The 18766-nt window shown below is 40.4% G+C and overlaps 1 protein-coding gene across 3 annotated transcripts in view; it reads left to right on the forward strand.

Moving 5' to 3' along the window:
- NELL2 (neural EGFL like 2) overlaps positions 1-18766 on the forward strand; it is a 424803-nt gene that overhangs the window by 71047 nt on the left and 334990 nt on the right. The window contains exons 1-3 of one of the 3 annotated variants that reach the window (XM_037514110.2): positions 1984-2043; positions 2747-2832; positions 3260-3388. In XM_037514110.2, the coding sequence (XP_037370007.1) occupies positions 2778-2832; positions 3260-3388 (184 nt within the window). In that variant the 5' untranslated portion in view covers positions 1984-2043; positions 2747-2777. Of the gene's footprint in view, positions 1-1983; positions 2044-2589; positions 2833-3259; positions 3389-18766 lie in introns of those variants that run through there. The other 2 variants (XM_054696281.1, XM_054696282.1) reach the window with 2 other exon arrangements.

Consider the following 18766-nt stretch of genomic DNA (forward strand, 5'->3'; position numbering starts at 1 on the left):
TAATTTTCCTTTCATATGCCAGTGTTTGGGAAAGATCCTCATGAGAAGTTTCACATTTGCTTTTTGGGGAGATTCTAGGGGTTTTATGTTAATTTCTGATTTCAGAGTTGTTATATCACGGTGAATATTGCTTTGGACCCATATCTACAAGAGGTAGACTTGAAATTTGACATTTTTTTGTAAATGACTTTGCCTTCCACCTATGGTTATGCACAACTGGCAGAATTTTTGTCACTTCTTGGACCAATGTGCAAAAATTTTAGTTTATTTTAATAGACACTATAATCTTTCAAAGCTCCTACTTTTATGCAGGGATCAGTAAAATCTTCACCTCTTCTAACTTGGCCTATATTTCATTGTTTCCAGTTGTGGTGTGTCTATTAAAATTCTGCCCCATTTATTTTAGGGTCCTTATTAAGTCTGAAATCATGTTTCCTACCTTCTTCCAATCATTGTATCAGCTACTCCTTTTTTCTCCCAATCTCCAACAAGTTTCCTCCTTTCCCTCCATCTTCTGGGAATTTTCTTTCCTTTTTTTATTTAATGTTCATCTATGAATAAAAAATCATTGGGCATTTTATTTAGCTTTGATATGTTTTATGACAAAAGGAGATACTCTCAGGGCCAGTAGATTCTACCATTTTGAGCTATCCATTATGCAGTTATACTTAGTACCAATTTTTTGTAGTGGCAGTAACAAATTACTATAAATTTAGTGAATTAAAACAACACAAATTTCTTATCTTACAGTTCTGCAGTTCTGAAGCTTAAAATAGTTGTCAATGGGCTAAAATCAAGATATTGCAGGGACTGCCCTTTTTGGAGGCTGCAGAAGACAATCCAACTGATAGAGACTTATTACCTTTCTATATTCTTTCCTCTTCTTAGGCAACAACGGCAGCTTGAATTCTCTTCATACTGCAATACTCTTAAAAATTCCAAGGACAGGGTGAATAATGTCCCCCTGGCCAGATTACAGTACAACACAGTGCATATTGCTCTGCAGGAGCCCCAGAATCTATCTGGTTGGTATTTTGGCAAATAATCATGTAGGATCCTGTTGGAGAATTCAGGATCTACCTGAACTGGACAGAAAAGTTAAGAAACGCAATTTATTTTTACAAGAACATGTTAATTGCTTTTAAAAACTATTTTTTTTTCCATTATTGGAGTTGAATGTGCTTATTTAAAACTCACCTAAAAATTTTGGGGCTATGTTGGAAAATATGTGAGCTACTTGTTAAGGTTGGGGGTACTACGTATGGTGAAGGGATGTTAGTCTGTGTCGACAATGGAGAAACCCTTATTTCTTGCCCGGGTTCTGTCTTGTACTGCTTAGTAAAATTTTTCTCTACCCCACCCTCATACCCAATCTATTATCTATCTCTAGTCATTTATTCCATCCATCCACCACCCACCCCATCCATCCTTTCCTCTACCCATCCTTCCATCCATCCATCCATCCATCCATCCATCCATCCATCCATCCATCCATCCATTCTTTCTTCCTTCCTTCCTTCCACCCATCCTTCATTCATCCCTCCTTTTCAGTGTGGGCAGACAGAGTGGTTCAGCAGTCCTTGTGTCCTACGTGCACTTGTCCTGGAGAACTAGAACCCGAGTCTCTGCTGTGTGTTTGGCAGGGGGCGCGCGAGGTCCCAGACCTCTCCGATTCTTGGCCAAGTTCTCCCTGCGCTCTCCGCACAAGGGAAGCTCTCCAGCGCCCCGCCCCGGGCGGGGAACCTCTTTCCCGGGGCTCCCAGGGCTTCCCGGGTGCGTCACCGACTGCGCGAGTCTCTCCTACTCCGTCCGCCGCACCTCTGGAGTCTGGCTTGCTGTGCGAATCTTCCTCCACATGCTACCGAGAGGCGGTCCCGGCTGCAGCCCCGCGGGCTGCCGCGGAGCCCAGTGCAGGATCGTACACCCGCGACCCTCCCTTGCCTAAAGGGCGGGCGGGCGCCTGGCAATCTAGCCTCGCCTTCTGCGGCTGGGTGGTCCTTTCTCTCTCCTGGGTCTTTCAAGACACGCGCCGAAAATCGCCGGGTGAGCAAAGACCGCCCATCAACTTAGTACCTAGAATTTGGATCTTCTGATCCCAGCGGGAGGGTGGCCCAGCCCGGGTCGAGGGGGTAGGGCGCAGGAGGCTGCTGCGGCTCGAGGCTCACTGGACCGGGCTTGGAGCCGGAGCCGCGCGGGCTAGCGGGGCTGAGAGCGGATCCCGCCCTCCGCGCCCCTCCCTGCCCCCTGCGCCCCCCGCGGCCCGCCCCCACCGGAGGAGCCGGCTCCTCTGCGCGCGTCTGCCGCGCGCTCTCCATTGTCTGCTTTACAACAGGTTCGGGCGGCGGGGAGGGCGGGCGGGTGCGGGGCGCCCCGGCCCCGCATTTCTTGGGGCGGCCTCGTCTGCGGGTGTGCGAGCCTGGGCTGCCTTCTCCGGCGCGGGCGCTCGTCTCCCAGAGCCTGCCCGGAGAGTCCCACCCTCCCCCCGGACCCTCCCTGCCCGGCCGCGCCGGCTCTCGTGCGGGAAGGATGTGCGCATCGGAGGGTCTAAGTTCTTCCCGTGCCTGGGGGGGCCTCCCTTTTCTCCCTTAGGCGGCCAGACCGTCCTGATCGCTCTCGTCTGTAAATGCGATCCGTGGCAGCGAAGACAAACGCCGTTTTCCCGCTTGATACCAAGAACCTCTTCGATTGCTTTTTTTTTTCTTTTTCTTTTTTTTTCTTTCTTTCTTTTTTTTTTTTTTTTTTAAAGAGGGAGACGATGGACTGAGCCAATCCACACCATGGAGTCTCGGGTCCTACTGAGAACATTCTGTCTGGTCTTCGGTCTGGGGGCAGGTGAGTGGCCGCGGAGCCGGGGCCGAGGCGGCGGGCGTGGGGGGGTGGCCCCCGGAGGTGCACGCGGGTCTCCCCCCGACCCGGAGGGGGTCCCGACTGGGAGCCGGGGCAGGGGCGGCTGTGGGTCTGTTTTTTTTTTTCCAATGTGCTTGTCTGGGAGACGGCGAGGCGGGTCACACCCTTAGCCAGGGTCTGAGGACCGAGGGGGAACTTTGCCTGGAGAAGGCTTTAAAGTGGGTCACGGAAATGGGACTGGGTGCGCCGCTATTTAAAGCGTGGCTGCTGGAGGCAGGTAGGGCTCCCGCGGCGGCTGGGGGAGCCGCCTCTCGGCGCCAGTGCCCAATACTGTCTCCCAGGCGCGGTTCTCTGGAAGCTTGCATCTTGACGGAGCCTTTTCTTTTCCCTTTCTCTCCTCCATCCCCACCAGTCTGGGGACTTGGTGTGGATCCGTCCCTTCAGATTGATCTCTTGACAGAGTTAGAACTTGGGGAATCTACGGCCGGCGTGCGCCAGGTTCCCGGGCTGCATAATGGGACGAGAGCCTTTCTCTTTCAAGGTAGGAAGAGCGTGCCGGTTCCCAGCGCGGTTTCAGTTGGGGTAACCCCTGGAGGAGTTGGCCTCGCCTCTTCTACTTCGGTCCCGCCTCGTGGGTCACAGCATCGGAGCTGAGGTGTGGAGGGGGTCAGCGGGAGACACACACGCCTCCCCTCTCTTTAAGTGGCTTGTGTTTTCTGCAGTCCCAACCCCTCCTCCTTCTTACTCTGTACTCTTGCCAGTTCTAATGGATAGTTCCTTAATTACTGTACAGAAACTCCAATGGCAGATGGTTGATTTTTAGCGTCTGGGGAGCAATGAATTATAACGCAAACGCCTCATTTGGGTGAAATTGATTTAGGTGGGGAATAGGATAGCTTCGTCTTAGTTAAGATGTGGCTCTCTGAAAGTTTCAGTGGTGACATGTTGGATAGCTTTCCGGCAAAATTAATTAATACCTCTCAATGGCTTGACCTACTCTGTATCACAAACCCACTCTTATTTTGAGACAAGATTTATCATTGAAATGTGATTCTTCCTTCCATCAAATAATAAGGAAAAGGGATAATATTCCCTTAAATAATTTTGAAAATATTTCAAAAGCATATCTTGTATCACCAATAATCATGCACTTAGGGTTTTTAAAAGTTTTTTTTTTTTAAATATCAGTGGACATTGGTATGTTTAAATGTGTTTTGTGGTCAGAAGCAAATTCCAGTGCATCAGCACTTCAACTTTGATTTACCAAAGCTTTTGGGGATTGCTAGGTTTGTAGGAAGATGCCGCAGTACGAGCATCTAAAAGGAAAACACAGAAATACTAAATTCACATATGGTAAAGAGTAAGGTGAAGGCAAAAAAAAAGTCGAACATATCTGATAGACTGACTAAAGCCTCTTCTTTCCACCCTATCCCAGAAAAAGATTTTTCTTTTGTGGTTTTGGTGTAAATGAAGTGCATGTAAGTAGTTAGATTTGCGAAATAAAACCACTTGGGCAAATCTGCTCCCAAGCCATGGGCATAAAAATAAAGCTTGAGTGTTCCTGTAGTGGTGCTGTTGCACAGCGTAGCCAGAGTGTGTCACCATGGACAGGGACACCAAAGCTTCCGGTGGGAAAAGGGAGCCATTGATGTGTTCCATTTATTTAAAGCAAGTTTGTTTCTGTAAGATACTAAAAAGTAATTTTCTGTTTTAGTTATGGTGAGCCCACCGAATATTTTTATTGTGACAGATATTTGATAGTATTTAATTTGCTTAAAGATCCTTTTTGGGGACTGAGAATGGAAGTGGGGCTTAGGTATGGAACCGTTTCAAAACAATGACCAAATCTAATGCAAGAAGTAAGACTAAACTGCCAGTACAATTCAGAGTAGCATAGTGTTACATTGAAGGTGCTTTCTTCTTTTTCTTTTTTCGAATCTCTGATTTTCAGGCCCTGTGAGCCGGAAACAAAGTTCTTTCAGGATTGCCAGTTTGAGTAACCGGAAAGTTTTCCAGAAGCTAATGCTCCTAATAAACAGTCTTGACATGCCCTGGAAATTTCCAAGGGTTTAATTTTATTCTACTGTTTAAATTATTATCGTCTTCCTGGTTTCCTCTGAAGAGTGCCTTAGCTGTCCCCAGTGGAAACCTTCAATTCTGTGTGCATTTTATGTTTGGATGCTAGACAGATAATTTCTAGGGACCAATATTTTTTCCTGGTTAATTTTTTCAAATGACTGTGTGGCATTCATTTTTACTTATTTATTTATTTCCCTCGAATGTTATCGATTTGTCAGTCATTTACATAGATGCATAATTTGGGGGGCACAACTACACACCTCCCTCTCTGCACATGCTTTGCTCACCTTCCAGTAAGCCTCTGGTGCCAGTGGATGTCCTATTCTCTTCCTCCCTCCTTGCTTTCTCCTTCTCCACCTTGCTCCCTCCTTCTTGCTTCCTCAATTCTCTCTGCTAACCAGATTGGTCATTTTTATTTTAAATTGCCAATTTTTCGAGGTCGACGTTGTGTCGCAAATACATGAGGTTTATGCATATATCTTACTCCAATTGTTGGTAGTAACAATGGGCCAATGTATATTGATTAGTTGTTTTTGTTTCCTTGTTGGTACCAAGCTCAGTATTTAGATAGAGAAGTACCCAGCAAATATAGTTTGAGATTTGAAGATGTCAAATTTCTTTTCCTGCCAAATTAGGAATCAGATTTCATATCAATAAATCAGCAAATTTGGCTGCTGCTGTGTTCTCAATAGGAATATGTTACTGATGTACTGATTATACTCTAATGATTTCTGTTATTCTATGATTAATATTCAGAAATTGATAAGAGGTGATCTTTGATTTCTGGCTGGTAGTTCTGCATTACCTGGGAAAGGTCTTTTCTCTGCTCTTGGTATGTGGAAACTGTTGTTATGGAGTCAATTCTGACTCTTACTGCTTCACTGGGATTCCATGTGAAGCAGTGGGGTTTTAGAAAGACAAAAGCTTATAGACTCTGAAGATGTTATAGATTCAATTTATAGTGAATAGAAGGTGCTGCAGATATTTTTTGTGCAGTGTATACAATGTCAGCAGGAATAGTAACAAATGACAAAAGCTGTGAGATGCCTTTAGGTTTCATATAAACCTATCAGATAGACTACTTTATGCTACTAGATATGTTCTAAGTAGATGGAAGAGATTTTGCACCATTAAATTTCTCCTATCATAATATAACCATCTTCTTTTGTCTCTTATCTTTAAAATAAAGAAATCTCAGAATGTAATTTTCAAATGATTTTTGCTCATTTAATTGCTTTTCCTTTTGGCTACTTTATTCTTCTTTTTGTGGTTTTTAAGATGCTTTTCATTTAATATTTTTTGAAATCATAAATAGTTTTTATAAATGTTGTGTAATATGAATCTACTTTTGTTTCCTAATTAAAACATTTTGTTATATATGCATAATAAAATCAAATGGAAATATATTCCAAAGTCATACCTGATTTTTATTATAACAGCAACCATACTGTCACTGAAATTGTTTCGTTGTTGAAATCTGACTTATAGCTCCTTTGGAAATTGAAATAAGATTCTAAATTAGATCATATCTTAGTAAATGTGGCTTTTGGTCTGTGCCCAATTATAATAATTTTCATGATCTTCTAAATATTCCTAGCTGTGATGTGACTCATGGCCATCAGAATACACTTTTTTTTTAAAAAAAGAAGATTGGATGCTGATAATGAAAAGACCTTAGAGAAACTGTAAAGAGGTCTGCAATCTCAAGGACTAGTGCAATTATAAATAGAATTCTTCCTGTCTTGCTTAATGTCCAGGAGATAGTCTTCAAAATAATGATCATAACATGGTTTCCTTCCTGTACATGAGACCAAGAATGAGTTTGTATAAAAGAACAGTTCTATGACTTTCTAGGAATGTTTACATTGATTTTTTATTTTAATTTTTAAAAAAGATTTCTTTTTATTTTTTTATACATACAAGAACTGGGGGTCTAGACCAGAGGTGTGGAGGCATGAGAGGATTCATCAGAGACAGAGTGGGAAGCAGAACAGGTGGATTGACTGAAATCCACTGCTGAGGGGAGCAGCAGGCTAGACAGGAGAGGTCTGCCGTGCTTTGTGGGTCAGCTTCCTGGCTGGGTATTGAACTCAGGTCTCAATGACTGGCAATAGGTTGATCGCGCTGAGACATTAACTCCTGCACTACCAGGGAGGCCCACCATAATTTCTAGATCTTTGGTTTTAGCAATTTGACCAGGTTCTCAAAGTAGATGGCTTTATCTGTTGGTTTAATAAAATTTCTTTGGGAGTGTTCAGAGATTTCATAATGTCATTAATCCCCACAAGAATAGCAACTAGAATTGAAGCATCTTTTTCCTGAGTTGGTAATTTAAAAATAAGCTTAGTAAATATTTTTAAGAACTTTAGGGTTTTTAAGGAATAAAATGTTTGCAAGGCTGCTCGTATGCCAGTATTTGAAAAAAGGAAGAAATTTGGCATTTGGTGGTGGACCAATGACATCAGTAGGCAAAAGTTATTTGCATTAGGGAAAGAAAGGTAGCACTGAGTACTTTTAAAAGTGTAATGGTGAGTGAGCACCTGTGGACAGTGGCTTGTGGGCCCCAATAAAATAGATAAAGAGCTGGACTTAGAAGCCAGACAGATTCAAGTGAATTCTCATTAGCTCTCTTACTTGGTGACATTATTTAATTTCTTTGAGTTTCAGTATCCTTAACTGTTATTAATGTTGTTATGAGGATTAAAGGAGACATGTTCATTCATTCAAATAAACTTTTCTGGTAAGTGTCAGGCATATAAAAAATGAAGTTAAAACTTTATCTTCAGATTGCCCTTACAATAGTCATCAAAAAATGACACAGTTAATAATTTAATTACTGTTGATATGAAAAACAACTGAGAGCATCTACAGTCTAGTTCATGAAGTCACAGGATCAGGGAGAGTTCTTTGAATAAAGTCTTTTAAACTGGTAGCTGAAGGGTAAGTAAGAGTATTCTGGAGAAGAGGGGTTGTAGGAATTCAGGAAGGAAGAAAGAACCCAAGCCTGGAATGAGCAAATGGAACAAATCCACAGTTGTGGAGACAAAGGCTGTGGGTTAAGTCTCAGCGCTGTCACCGCTAGGTTCTGAGTTCACTCCCCGGCCAGGGAGCTGACCCACGTAGGATGCAGCAGACCTTTTCTGTCTCGCCCACTGCTCCCCTCAGCAGTGAATTTTAGTAGAGCCACCTGTTCTGCTCCCCACTATGTCTATGGGGAATCCTCTCACTCCCGTACCTCTGGCCTATACCCCAGTTCTATGCAAAAATAGAAAAAAATTAAAGTGAAGCAGGGATCAAGAAAGCAGGGATCAGGTTTTTTATATGGTAGGCCATATTAATAGAGAATGATGGGAAATGTATCACTATATGTACAAGATAAATTGTGGAGGGTGGAATAAGAGTCCCACAATCACTTTTATGCCCTAATTCTAGGAGCCGGGGGAATATGTAATGTAAGGGGAATTAAGTTTGCAGTTAGAATTAAGGTTGCCAATCAGATGACTTCAAAATGAAGCGAGTATCTGGCTTTTCCAGGTAGAATTTATGTAATCCCAATGGTCTCTTACATCTAGAAGAGGAAGGTAGAAAATCTGGTGAGAGAATGGCAATGAGAATGACCTGTCAACACTGGGTTTAAAGATTGGAGTGTCCCACAAGCCAAAGAATGTGGGCAGTCTCTAGAAACTGGAGATAGCGAGAGAATGACTTTCCCTTGAGAATGTCCGGAAGGCACATGGCACTGCCCGCCATGATTTTATCCCAGCAATCCTCATTTCGGACTGCTAACCCCCATAACTGGGAGATAATGAATTTGAGTATATGTAACCATTAAGTTTGTTGTGGCTTGTTATAGCAGTAATCAGAAACAAATAAATGTGTTTAAACATTAGCTTCCATTTGTTTTGTAACTGAATTAAACTTTTTTTGAGCCCTCCTTCAACTGTGTATAAGAGTGGGTGGTTGTAAACTTGAACTTGCCACTTAAAGTTATCTAGTCATTTGGAGTCTAAAATAGCTATTTCTTTTTTTTTTTTAATGAATGTTTTCTGTTGAATGAACACTGATTTACATAACTGTTTTTGTCTTAGAAGTGTGGGCTACCCCCTTCTGTTGGTGTTGCCATAGGGCGCCCACCACCCACAGTCCGTTGTGCCTCCTTCCCCCTTTTTCTCTTCCCCCTCACCTCCCTTTTCCCCCTTCTCCTCTGGGTGCCTTCTTTTAATAGTCAGCATTCATGGGTTAGATTTTTAGTTTGGCTTAAAATAGTTTTGTGTCAAGCCTTCATACTAAATGCTGAATGTATAAGGGGGTCTCCCCATTACTTAATAATGAGTTAATTCTGAGAACAGAGTAAAATCAAGCATTGGCCTTCTCATTTGTATTCCTTTTCCAGAAATGTGCCCTTCTAACCCCATAAGGTTAACTTAGCGGTAGAGGGGGGATTTAGAAAACCTGTCTTTTGAAATAGAATGGATAGCACTTAGCACAGTGTTAGGCCCCTGGTGCGTGTGGTCCTCAGACTCATGGACAGGAACAAGCTTAAGGAGAAGTCTTCGCTCAGAAGTGCCAGCGACCTCTGGGATGCTACTAGGTTTGACGTGGGAGGAGTAGTAGCAATCTCCCAGGCTTTGGCAAGTGAATGACTTCGAATGTCCTAGCTGCAGCGTACCCAGAGTAACGGCTGAATCAAAGGGGCTGCTGCCTTTCTCTGGCTTTACTCCATTTCACATGGACTCATTGTCCTCACTCTGGCCCCAGACCTGGTTCTTGCAGATTCCTGTCTTTTCTTGTGTTTTTGCATAACCTTTCATAATTCAATACCTGCTAACTGATAACCTGAGTGTTAGATGTTAAGGTCTTATGGTGTCATGTGGCTCTTGTTGATTTTACTTCAATTCAGTTTAACGAATATTTATTTTACTGTTTTAATGTATAAGGATAGGACAGTATAATGTAGGAAGATGTTTGTGTAAATAATTAAATCAGAAGGTAAAATACAAACCAAAATTTCATTGTAAACAGTGAAAAAGAAATTTTGGGGACATTATCTTAAAGAGAGATAGAAAGTATGAAAATTATAGGTCTTACTCTATATATTACAACATAAAGGTGATTTAATTGTGAGCTCATTATAAGAACCAACAATAAATTAAGTGTTGGTCTTTGTTTCTGCAAAAGTATCTGAGGAGACTCTCTTAATCCTTCAATGTGAAGCCATTCTGCTTTAAAGTATTTGGCATTCTAATTAGATTTTTTATTTTTACTTTTAAAAATTTATCTACATTTGTCAGATTATTTTAAGTTCATACCTTTGTACGACACTGGGCACTTGTGTTGCGTTATTTCTATCAACGTCACGAAAAATTTCATAAACTGGTTTCAATTCAGAACTCCCTTTGAGAGAGATGCCAGACTTATATAAGTAGACATTTTATTAGTGTGTGTGTGTTTGTTCTCTGTATTAAACTCCTATTTGTTGAAACTCAGATCTTGACTACTGCAATCAAAAGGAGTTAGGAGAGAGTTGATGCTCCTTTCCTACTTGGTCTGCTGCTGGAACTAGGCACTTGGATGAGTGTTCACTGAGTCGTTCTTGGTGGCACCTCTGCTCAGTCATCATTCTGGGGGAGGGATGGGGAACCCAGACAGTCAGGAGTCTCCCTTAAAAAGGAAGACTGAGAGAGAGAGGACAGCAAAACCTTGCTCTGGAAGGTCCCGTTTTCCTGGTCTAGACACAGGATTACATGATGGAAGTAACTGATGCTTGTGTTAATGTGCAGTAGACATAAGAATGTGCCCTAGAGCCCAACACCAAGTGTCCAGCCTTGGTTCCTTTGCTTACTGGTTGTGTGAACTTGATATTATGTAACCTATCTCCTGTCAGTTCAGATAATAACAGCATTATTTCTTAGTGTTGATGTGTAGATTATATGGATAAAACTGACATTTGCTAAGCAGTCATTGTATTTCAACTGTTGTTTTGATTTTGGAATCTGCTTAGCAGTAGGTCCTATTCCCTGGGATTCTTTTAGGAACCCCCAGGTGGAAACCCTGGATTTTATCAAAGCTAAATCACCTAAGGGTGACTTTTACATAATGAAGGGAAAACAGGTGTAGGTAATCAGGGTGGGGGAAAAACTGGCCCTGGGCATCTTCTGTTCTCTTTTTGTTGTTTACACGTTATTGAGGAGAAGGTAACTGTGTTCTGTAAATGAAATTAATGGCAGTCAGTGGCAGGAGTATAATCTGCCCTGTTGTAAACAAAAAATGGAGGTGCATAGAGCTAATCAACAAAAGTGGAGGTGCATAGAGCTAACCCACAAAAGAATATCAAGTGTGGAACTTCCCTGTAGCCTCCCCAAAACATTACTTTTTAAGAGTAATGACACTTGAGCTTAGGTTTTGAGTGATGTGCTGTGGGAGAAGTGGGAGAAGTTCTGAGAAACAAACTACACAGCTGTGTTACCTCTGGATGACTGTAGAATTCCTTTGCAAGGTATAGATGTGGTCTGTTGGGAGGAACTGGTGTGGGGGCAAGATTTCAGGGGACCTTGAATAGTTGAGTTTAATGTGGTGTGCAAGCCCTTTGTGATTTCAGAGTCACCTTTCCTGCATTTCCTGCCATTCTTTGACTCCTCTTGACTATCTTGCCTTTGTATTATTATTTATTTTGTAGCTTTTTATTCCATTAATTCTTGTGGTCTTTAGGCGATTTCCTATGTTATTTTCCTATTGAGACAGTAAGTCCCATAGGGAAAAGGTGATAGAAACAATAAGTCCCATAGCAAAAGGATGATGTCCTGTTTTCTCTTGGCCACTGACTTCATTCATGCCTGTTCCTGTCTTTGGATTGTTCTTCCTGGTTCTTTTTTCCTTTTACATGTCATTCAGGACTCAGCTAAGCAGTCACTTTCGCTGTAAATTCTGACTTTGGTGCCATGATTATTTCTTCCTCTCTAATCTCTCAGCATCCTCTATTAAAGTAACTCCCTCACTGTAGGAGTTATTTTGATACAAAAATCAGACCACTTTTCCTTACTGCTACCTCCTTGGTCTAAGTCGTTGTCATCTTTCTCCTGTATCACTATGGTAGCTTCCTAAATGACCTTCCTATTTACACTCTAGTCCCTGAAGCCTGTTCTTAAAGGAGGGATTGGGGTCAAAATAAGGAGTGTGCAATTGTATTGTATGGGGAATATAAAAATAAAAATAAAATAAAATGTAACTAAAATAAAAAAATAAAATGCATCAAACTGGAAAAAAAAAATAAGCAAAACCAAAGCAAAGCAAAACAAAACAAAACAAAAATAGTACCAAGTGATCCTTTCCAAAGTAATTCATATCATGGCACTGCTTTACCCCAAACATTCCTTCAGTAGTTCCCCTTTTCTCTCAAATACTAGAGCAAGTTCTTAATATGCTTTACAAAGAACTGCATGAACATGTCTACCCCCAGCCCATTAGTTTTTTGACCTAACCTTCTCTCCTCCCTTTTGCTCATTTTACTTCAACCCCATGGTTCATTTACTGTTCCTCAAATAGGCCAGATGCCCCGCCCTCCACCTCAGGACCTTTGCACTACCTGTTCCCTCTGCTTAGACTGTACCTCCTCCAGATACCTGCGTGTTTCCCCCTTCCTTCCTTCAAATGTTTTCTCAAATGTGTTTTTTAAAATGAGGGTTACTTTGACCACTGAGTAACATTCCAGCATACCACCTACCACACAAGTATTTTTGATACCCCTTATTCCGATCTGTTAATTTCCATAAAATTGATCATCTGACAGGCTATACAGTTCACTTTTCAGTTCAGCTGTTTTTGTCTGTCTCTCTGCCAGAAACCAAGCCCCACAAGGGGGAGGGGTTTTGTGTGCTTTCTTCACGAATGTGTATCTCGAATTTCAGGCACATAGCACAACTCCCTGAATACCTGTCATGTGATGTGCTCTTCTCGCTGGTCAGATTGTGATCCCCTCAAAGCTGGGGTTCTGCCTCATTCTTTCTGGTAGCCTTTCAACCTATCATGGTGGCATATATCACATGCCCAATAAATCACTGGTGAGTGAATATTTGTGGACTTGAATTGATTCCATCTATTCATGGTGAATCTAATGCCTTTCGACGTTTTATATTTCTGTAACTTTATAACTTTTTTTTATATTTCTTTTAACTTTCTGTAAAGAAGACTGAAGAATTCTTTTACTTCAGAACACCTACTTTCTTCTCTAGTAATAAGGAAGGTAAGAGAGTTGAGAGGCATGGAAAAAAACAGTTCTTCTTAACTTAGTTCTCTGAATTATTCTGAGAACTCTTCTCCATTCTGAGATGAAAGCACCACGGATGAAATAGCAGAATGCTGAAATACCTGGGCATCCTTATTGCTTCTTGACAACGAGAGCTTAAAATTTTAATTGGAAGAATTGTGAATACAGCATTTAGGAGAGACACTCATATTCATAGGAAATTGCTAAGAAACATTTCAAAGGCAAATAAGGATTAATTTGGATTATCTGTGCTATAATCTCCACTATTACAAATAAGCCAACAAACTGGAGAGCATCCAGAGCACAGCAACTAGGGAGCTGAAGGATTTGGAAACCATGTTAGATGAGGAGTGGTTGAAAGAGCTTGAAATTTTTAGCCTGGAGAATAAGTGATAGTGGAGATGTGGCCATTTTTCTTTTTAGCTATTAGAAGGGTAGAATGATAGGAGGACTTAGATTTATTTTGTGTTGCTTTGGAGCAGTGATTCCCAAATACTAGCCTGATGACCAGTGATTAATTGACTGCCTAGCTAATTGATTAAAGACTTCCTAGTCCTCCTAAACTAACAAAATCTGAATATCTGGAGGTGATAAATTTCCTGTGATTTTTTTTTTAATGCTTTTTAAATTTTTTTTTAAGATTTATTTATTTATGCATACAAGAGCTGGGGTACAGGCCAGAGGCGTGAGGGTTGAGAGGATTCACCAGAGACAGAGTGGGGAGCAGAACGGGCAGATCGACTGAAATCCACTGCTGAGGGGAGCAGCAGGCAAGACAGGAGAGGTCTGCTGTGCCATGTGGGTAGCTCTCTGGCTGGGGATCAAACTCATACGCAGTGGCTGAGGATAGCCTCATAGGCTGCGTCTTAACCTCTTATGCCACCAGGGAGGCCCTATTTTTAAGAATTAAAAAAAATATATTTTTATGTAGAAGAAATGGGCTATAGGCCAGAAGTGCGGGTAGGTAGAGGGACAGGATTCACTAGTGACAGAGTGGGAAGCAGAACAGGCAGATTCACTGAAATCCACTGCTGAAGGGAGCAGTGGGTAAGACAGGAGAGGTCTGCTGAGCCATGTAGGTCAATTCCTTGGCCAGGGATCAAACTCTGGTTGAAGTGGTGATAGCGCTGAGACTTAATCCCTAGGCCACCAGGGAGGCCCTCCTGTGATTCTTATATTCAGCTAAATTTGTGAACTATTGTGTAGAACTAGGTTTTCCAATCTACGAACCATGATTAGCTGTTGAATACATGAAATGAGCCTAGTAGAAATTGGTTTGTGCTTTGGAGGTGGGCATGGTGTGATAACTTACATTTGTAGGGGTGTGAACCTGTACCCCTGAAACATACACAGTGTTATAAATCAAAATTATATCAATAAACATAAAAAGCCCCCCAAAATACAAAGTTAGCATTCAACAAATTGTGGCTATTTAAAAAAAATTGACATGTCATATAGTGAACATCCAAAATACATAGTGGGTTCTGAAAACCATAAAAAAAAAGTAAAATCTCAACATTGTTTATGTCAATTATTTGTTGAAATGATATTTTAGATATAGTTGGTCAAGTAAATTTATTATAAAAAAATAAAATAGGGCCTCCCTGGTGGTGCAGCGGTTGAGCGCTGGGTTGCAAAACTGCCTGCAGCCTCTGCAGCGCCGTTTCCATCCCCGGCTGCCAGGTGAGGGTCCCACATGGTGCACAGACCTCTCCTGCCACCCACTGCTCCCCTCAGCAGTGTACCTCAGTCCTTCTGCCTGCTCTGCTCCCCACTCTGGCTCTGGTGAATTCTCTCACCCTCCCGCGCTTCTGACTGTACCCAGTGCTTGTATAAATCAATCAATCAATCAATCAATCAATCAATCTTTAAAAAAAAAAAACCTCTTTCTTTACTTTTTTTAATGCTACAAATTGAAACAAAATTACTTGTGTGGTTCACATTGGTAGCTCTTAAACTTCCACTGGAAAGTTGTGGATAAAACTGCTGAACTAGGATCTAGAAAGAAAGTTAGAAAGAGATATATTTTGAGTTAACATAAGAAAAATATTTTTGACAAATAAAGTTTCCAAAAATTAAATGACTTATTTTAAAGAATATCTATCATTCCTTCCCTCCCTCATTCCATCCATCCATCCATCCATCCATCCATCCAATATACATGATTTTAATAATATTCAAGTAGAGACTAAATGACTAAATATTTTCAGGGAAAATGTTTCAGTGGAATGGGAGAGTAGATTAGATTAAATGATCTCAAAGGTCATTGTATTCCAAATAAAAGTAAGTTATTCTCTTTTCCCTTTTAATTAACTTTTCTTTTTATTGTAAACCTTGGTATCCAGAATATTTCACTTTCATCTGTCTGACAGTCCTTAATACACTCTTCAAGACAGTTTTCTTTTTAAAAAGCATCTTGGTCTTGGTAAAATACAAATAAAACGTTAACTTAAATAAAAAAAAATAAAAAGTATCTTGGATTGTATTAATACTCTGGAGTTTGCTGTTTGGATATATGTTGTTATTTAGTAAAGCTATGCATTGTGTATCTGTTTTATAAATATTCATTCTTAATAGTCGTCATTCACTTTCTTTCTTCCATAACTGATGTTGTAGTGTTTAATCTGTTTTGCTCTATTTAAATGGAGCATTCTTTAGGCAAGTATTATATCTAAATCTGTGTTCTTCCAGTCTAACACACTGTCCTGATAGGCCATTCAATGTCCCTGAAAAATTGCCAAAAAATCATCTTAGAGTGAGTGTAACCTATAGCTTTAGAACTTATTTAAATGTCCAGGAGTCATTTGTTGCTGCACACCCTCACTGTGAGTTGTGTGTGTTGGCATATCCTTGTTGGCATATCCTGGAGAATGACAGGTTGGTAACAAGAAAATAAAAAATGGATACAAAATGGTTGCTCCATGTTCGGGTGAGATGCAATGCTTGTAGTTCTGAATGCTGAGCCTGGCTGTTTCCTGGGATTCTGTAGACTGTTTAGAGGAGAACATGCTTTGGTGTATTCTTACTCTATTCCATCAAATTGCTAATTATACTATAAATATAGATTTATTTAAAGTGTGTGAGTCCTCTGGAGAGGCAGCTTATTTTATGATACTATCATTCCTGTGTTTGTTCTTCCTTCTGAGACTGATTTTCAAAAGTTCTGTTGAAATGTAAGTATTAGTGTTATTGCTTTTGTTAATACTTTCTATCCCCTGATGTTCAGAGTGAATTTATATAGGATACTTAATAGATAATTTAATTCAAGCATCTTAGAAAAGTGCTGTGACTCTAAGCTTTATTTTTTTCTTTTGCCTTTCAAATAAAACAGAGGGATTTTTCATTCTAGGAAAAGAAACATCATACCCCAAGTAAAAGGGAGACATGCTTTAAAATGTCTCAAAGGAGGGATTGTTGACTCCAAATGTGAATCCAAAGATTCCGAACTTGGACTTGTCTGGGATTTTAGTATATTCAATGTTTCATTATCATTCTGAAAGAAAACACACAAAAATGACTTTACCAAATTTCTTTAACTTAAAATTCCAGGGTCAGAAACTGAAACTCACTTTAAATGGCCTTTCAACATTTCTTACTCAACTGTGGGTTGCCATTATCACACCCCTTAGCAAATTCTTCCTCAGGTTCATCACAAATTCCTATGGTAAACAAAAATCCTGACTAGCTAGGATATTGTTTGAAGTTCTGTTTTTTATGAGACTATTATAGAATGGGTCAAAAATTAAGAATTATTTGAAATTGAAATGAATTGGATGTAAGAACTGATGTTGAAGTATGAAATTGTAGTATGGGAATTTGCAAGAAATGAGGCCTAAAAAGGGAAAGTAAAGAACACAGACTTACTTAGTATTTATTGCCACTCACCTTGAAGACACTAAAACTCTGAGGCAGAGGCCAGGTTTTAAAATACCTCTACAAAATTTTCATTATCCTTCTTATAGGTGCTTCTTAACAACAAAGCAGCCATATCCATTTTCTTCCTTTTGTTGCTGTGGGTTCAATTTTTAATAATTGGGTTCCATTTCCAGTGAAAATAGTGTCATTTAAATTGTTCTTTGATAGCACACTTCCGAATTAGAATATGTTTCAGAGACTAATGGAAAAAAATGAGTGTTCACTCTCTGAATCATTGACCAGGCAGGAAACTGTCGGATGGAGGGAACCCACCTACTTAAGGGGTGATTACTTTTCGTTATTTTGGTCAGCAAATTAGTCAACTCAGAGGGTGAAGTTGGAAGAAGTCCAGCCAGGCTGTAGAAACTGCATGCTCAGTCTTATTTCTAAAACTTTTCTGGGGTTGATGTTAATTACACAGGCATCAGAAAAGAAAACGCAGGGTTTTAAGTAAACACCAACTTAGCTGCCTCATGAAAAACTAGAGGGAATGTTTAAACTGTAGCCATCTGTGTATAACAAAGCTTTTCTCTCGTGGGAAAAACACAGACTAGAGATATAAATGCAAAGTCTAAAAAATTTTTTCAGAATCTCTTTTAAGTTATTACATAATCATGCAACAAATATGTCATGCTGAGATAGTGGAAGATTCCTTTTCTTTCGATACTACCTTAATTTAAGAAGTAGATAAGGAAAATGTAATCTGTTAAATTTTTTTCTCAATGTGTGTTGAGATAGGACGCCCGCAGAAGGAACATTTTGAAATCATTAAATTGAGAGAGAGAATTTCAGACAAAAACATTCCATTCGAAGAAAAAAAGAGTAAATCAGATGCTTTTTTGGGATATTGATGACCAGTGGACCGAACTCATTTATATTTAGCCAATTAAACATTGAGGGCTAATTGTAAAATAAATCTCTAAAAGTAAGAGAGGACAATGGGATCTGGGAAATAAATGTTCTTTGTACCTTCTTCCTGCAGACTTATTTTAATTAGAGAAAGTAGAATGGAATGTACTTATAAACAAAAGATCAAATGTGTTTGAAGGGCAAAACCTGTCCTTGTGGCAGTGTAGGTATTGAGGAAGAACAAGACGTGGCATAAGACTGCACACAACAGATTCAGCTGTCAGTGTGTGATGAGTGGAAAGACCCGGGCTCTGCTGGCGCTGGAGCTGGTCTCTCTGGTGCACGTCGCTGCCAACATTTGAAACTGAAATAGGCCATTTTGCACATGGTGGCTCATCCCTCTGGAGGAGGAAAGGGGTTTATAAACGTTCACCAGTCATTCTCTCCTCCAGATAGACTTCTTTAGCTATTTTGCATTTTGATTTTGAAAGCGCACTTCAGAACTGTAGTTTCATGCTATCTTTAACTATAGCTGTAAGTAAACAAATTACCGATAACTTGTGAAAATGACAACAAATTCATAAGCAGGATGCTTAAAAAAGATGTTGAACAAGATAATGCTTGACTTCATCTATATTGTTCTGTTGAGGACTGACAGTGTTTTGTTACCTGTTTTTATGATGTGTCTTCTTAGTGATGTACAGTCGTAAACAAAGAATCTGAATTTGGATGTGTCTGATGTTTCAGGACATTGGCTATTTCAGTATTCTGAAAGAAAACGCATAGAAGTAACTTAACTAAACCCTTACCAAA

The sequence above is a fragment of the Talpa occidentalis genome, unplaced genomic scaffold, assembly GCF_014898055.3.
Source record: "Talpa occidentalis isolate TD23 unplaced genomic scaffold, MPIMG_talOcc4v2.1 talOcc4.16, whole genome shotgun sequence".
NCBI lineage: Eukaryota > Metazoa > Chordata > Mammalia > Eulipotyphla > Talpidae > Talpa > Talpa occidentalis.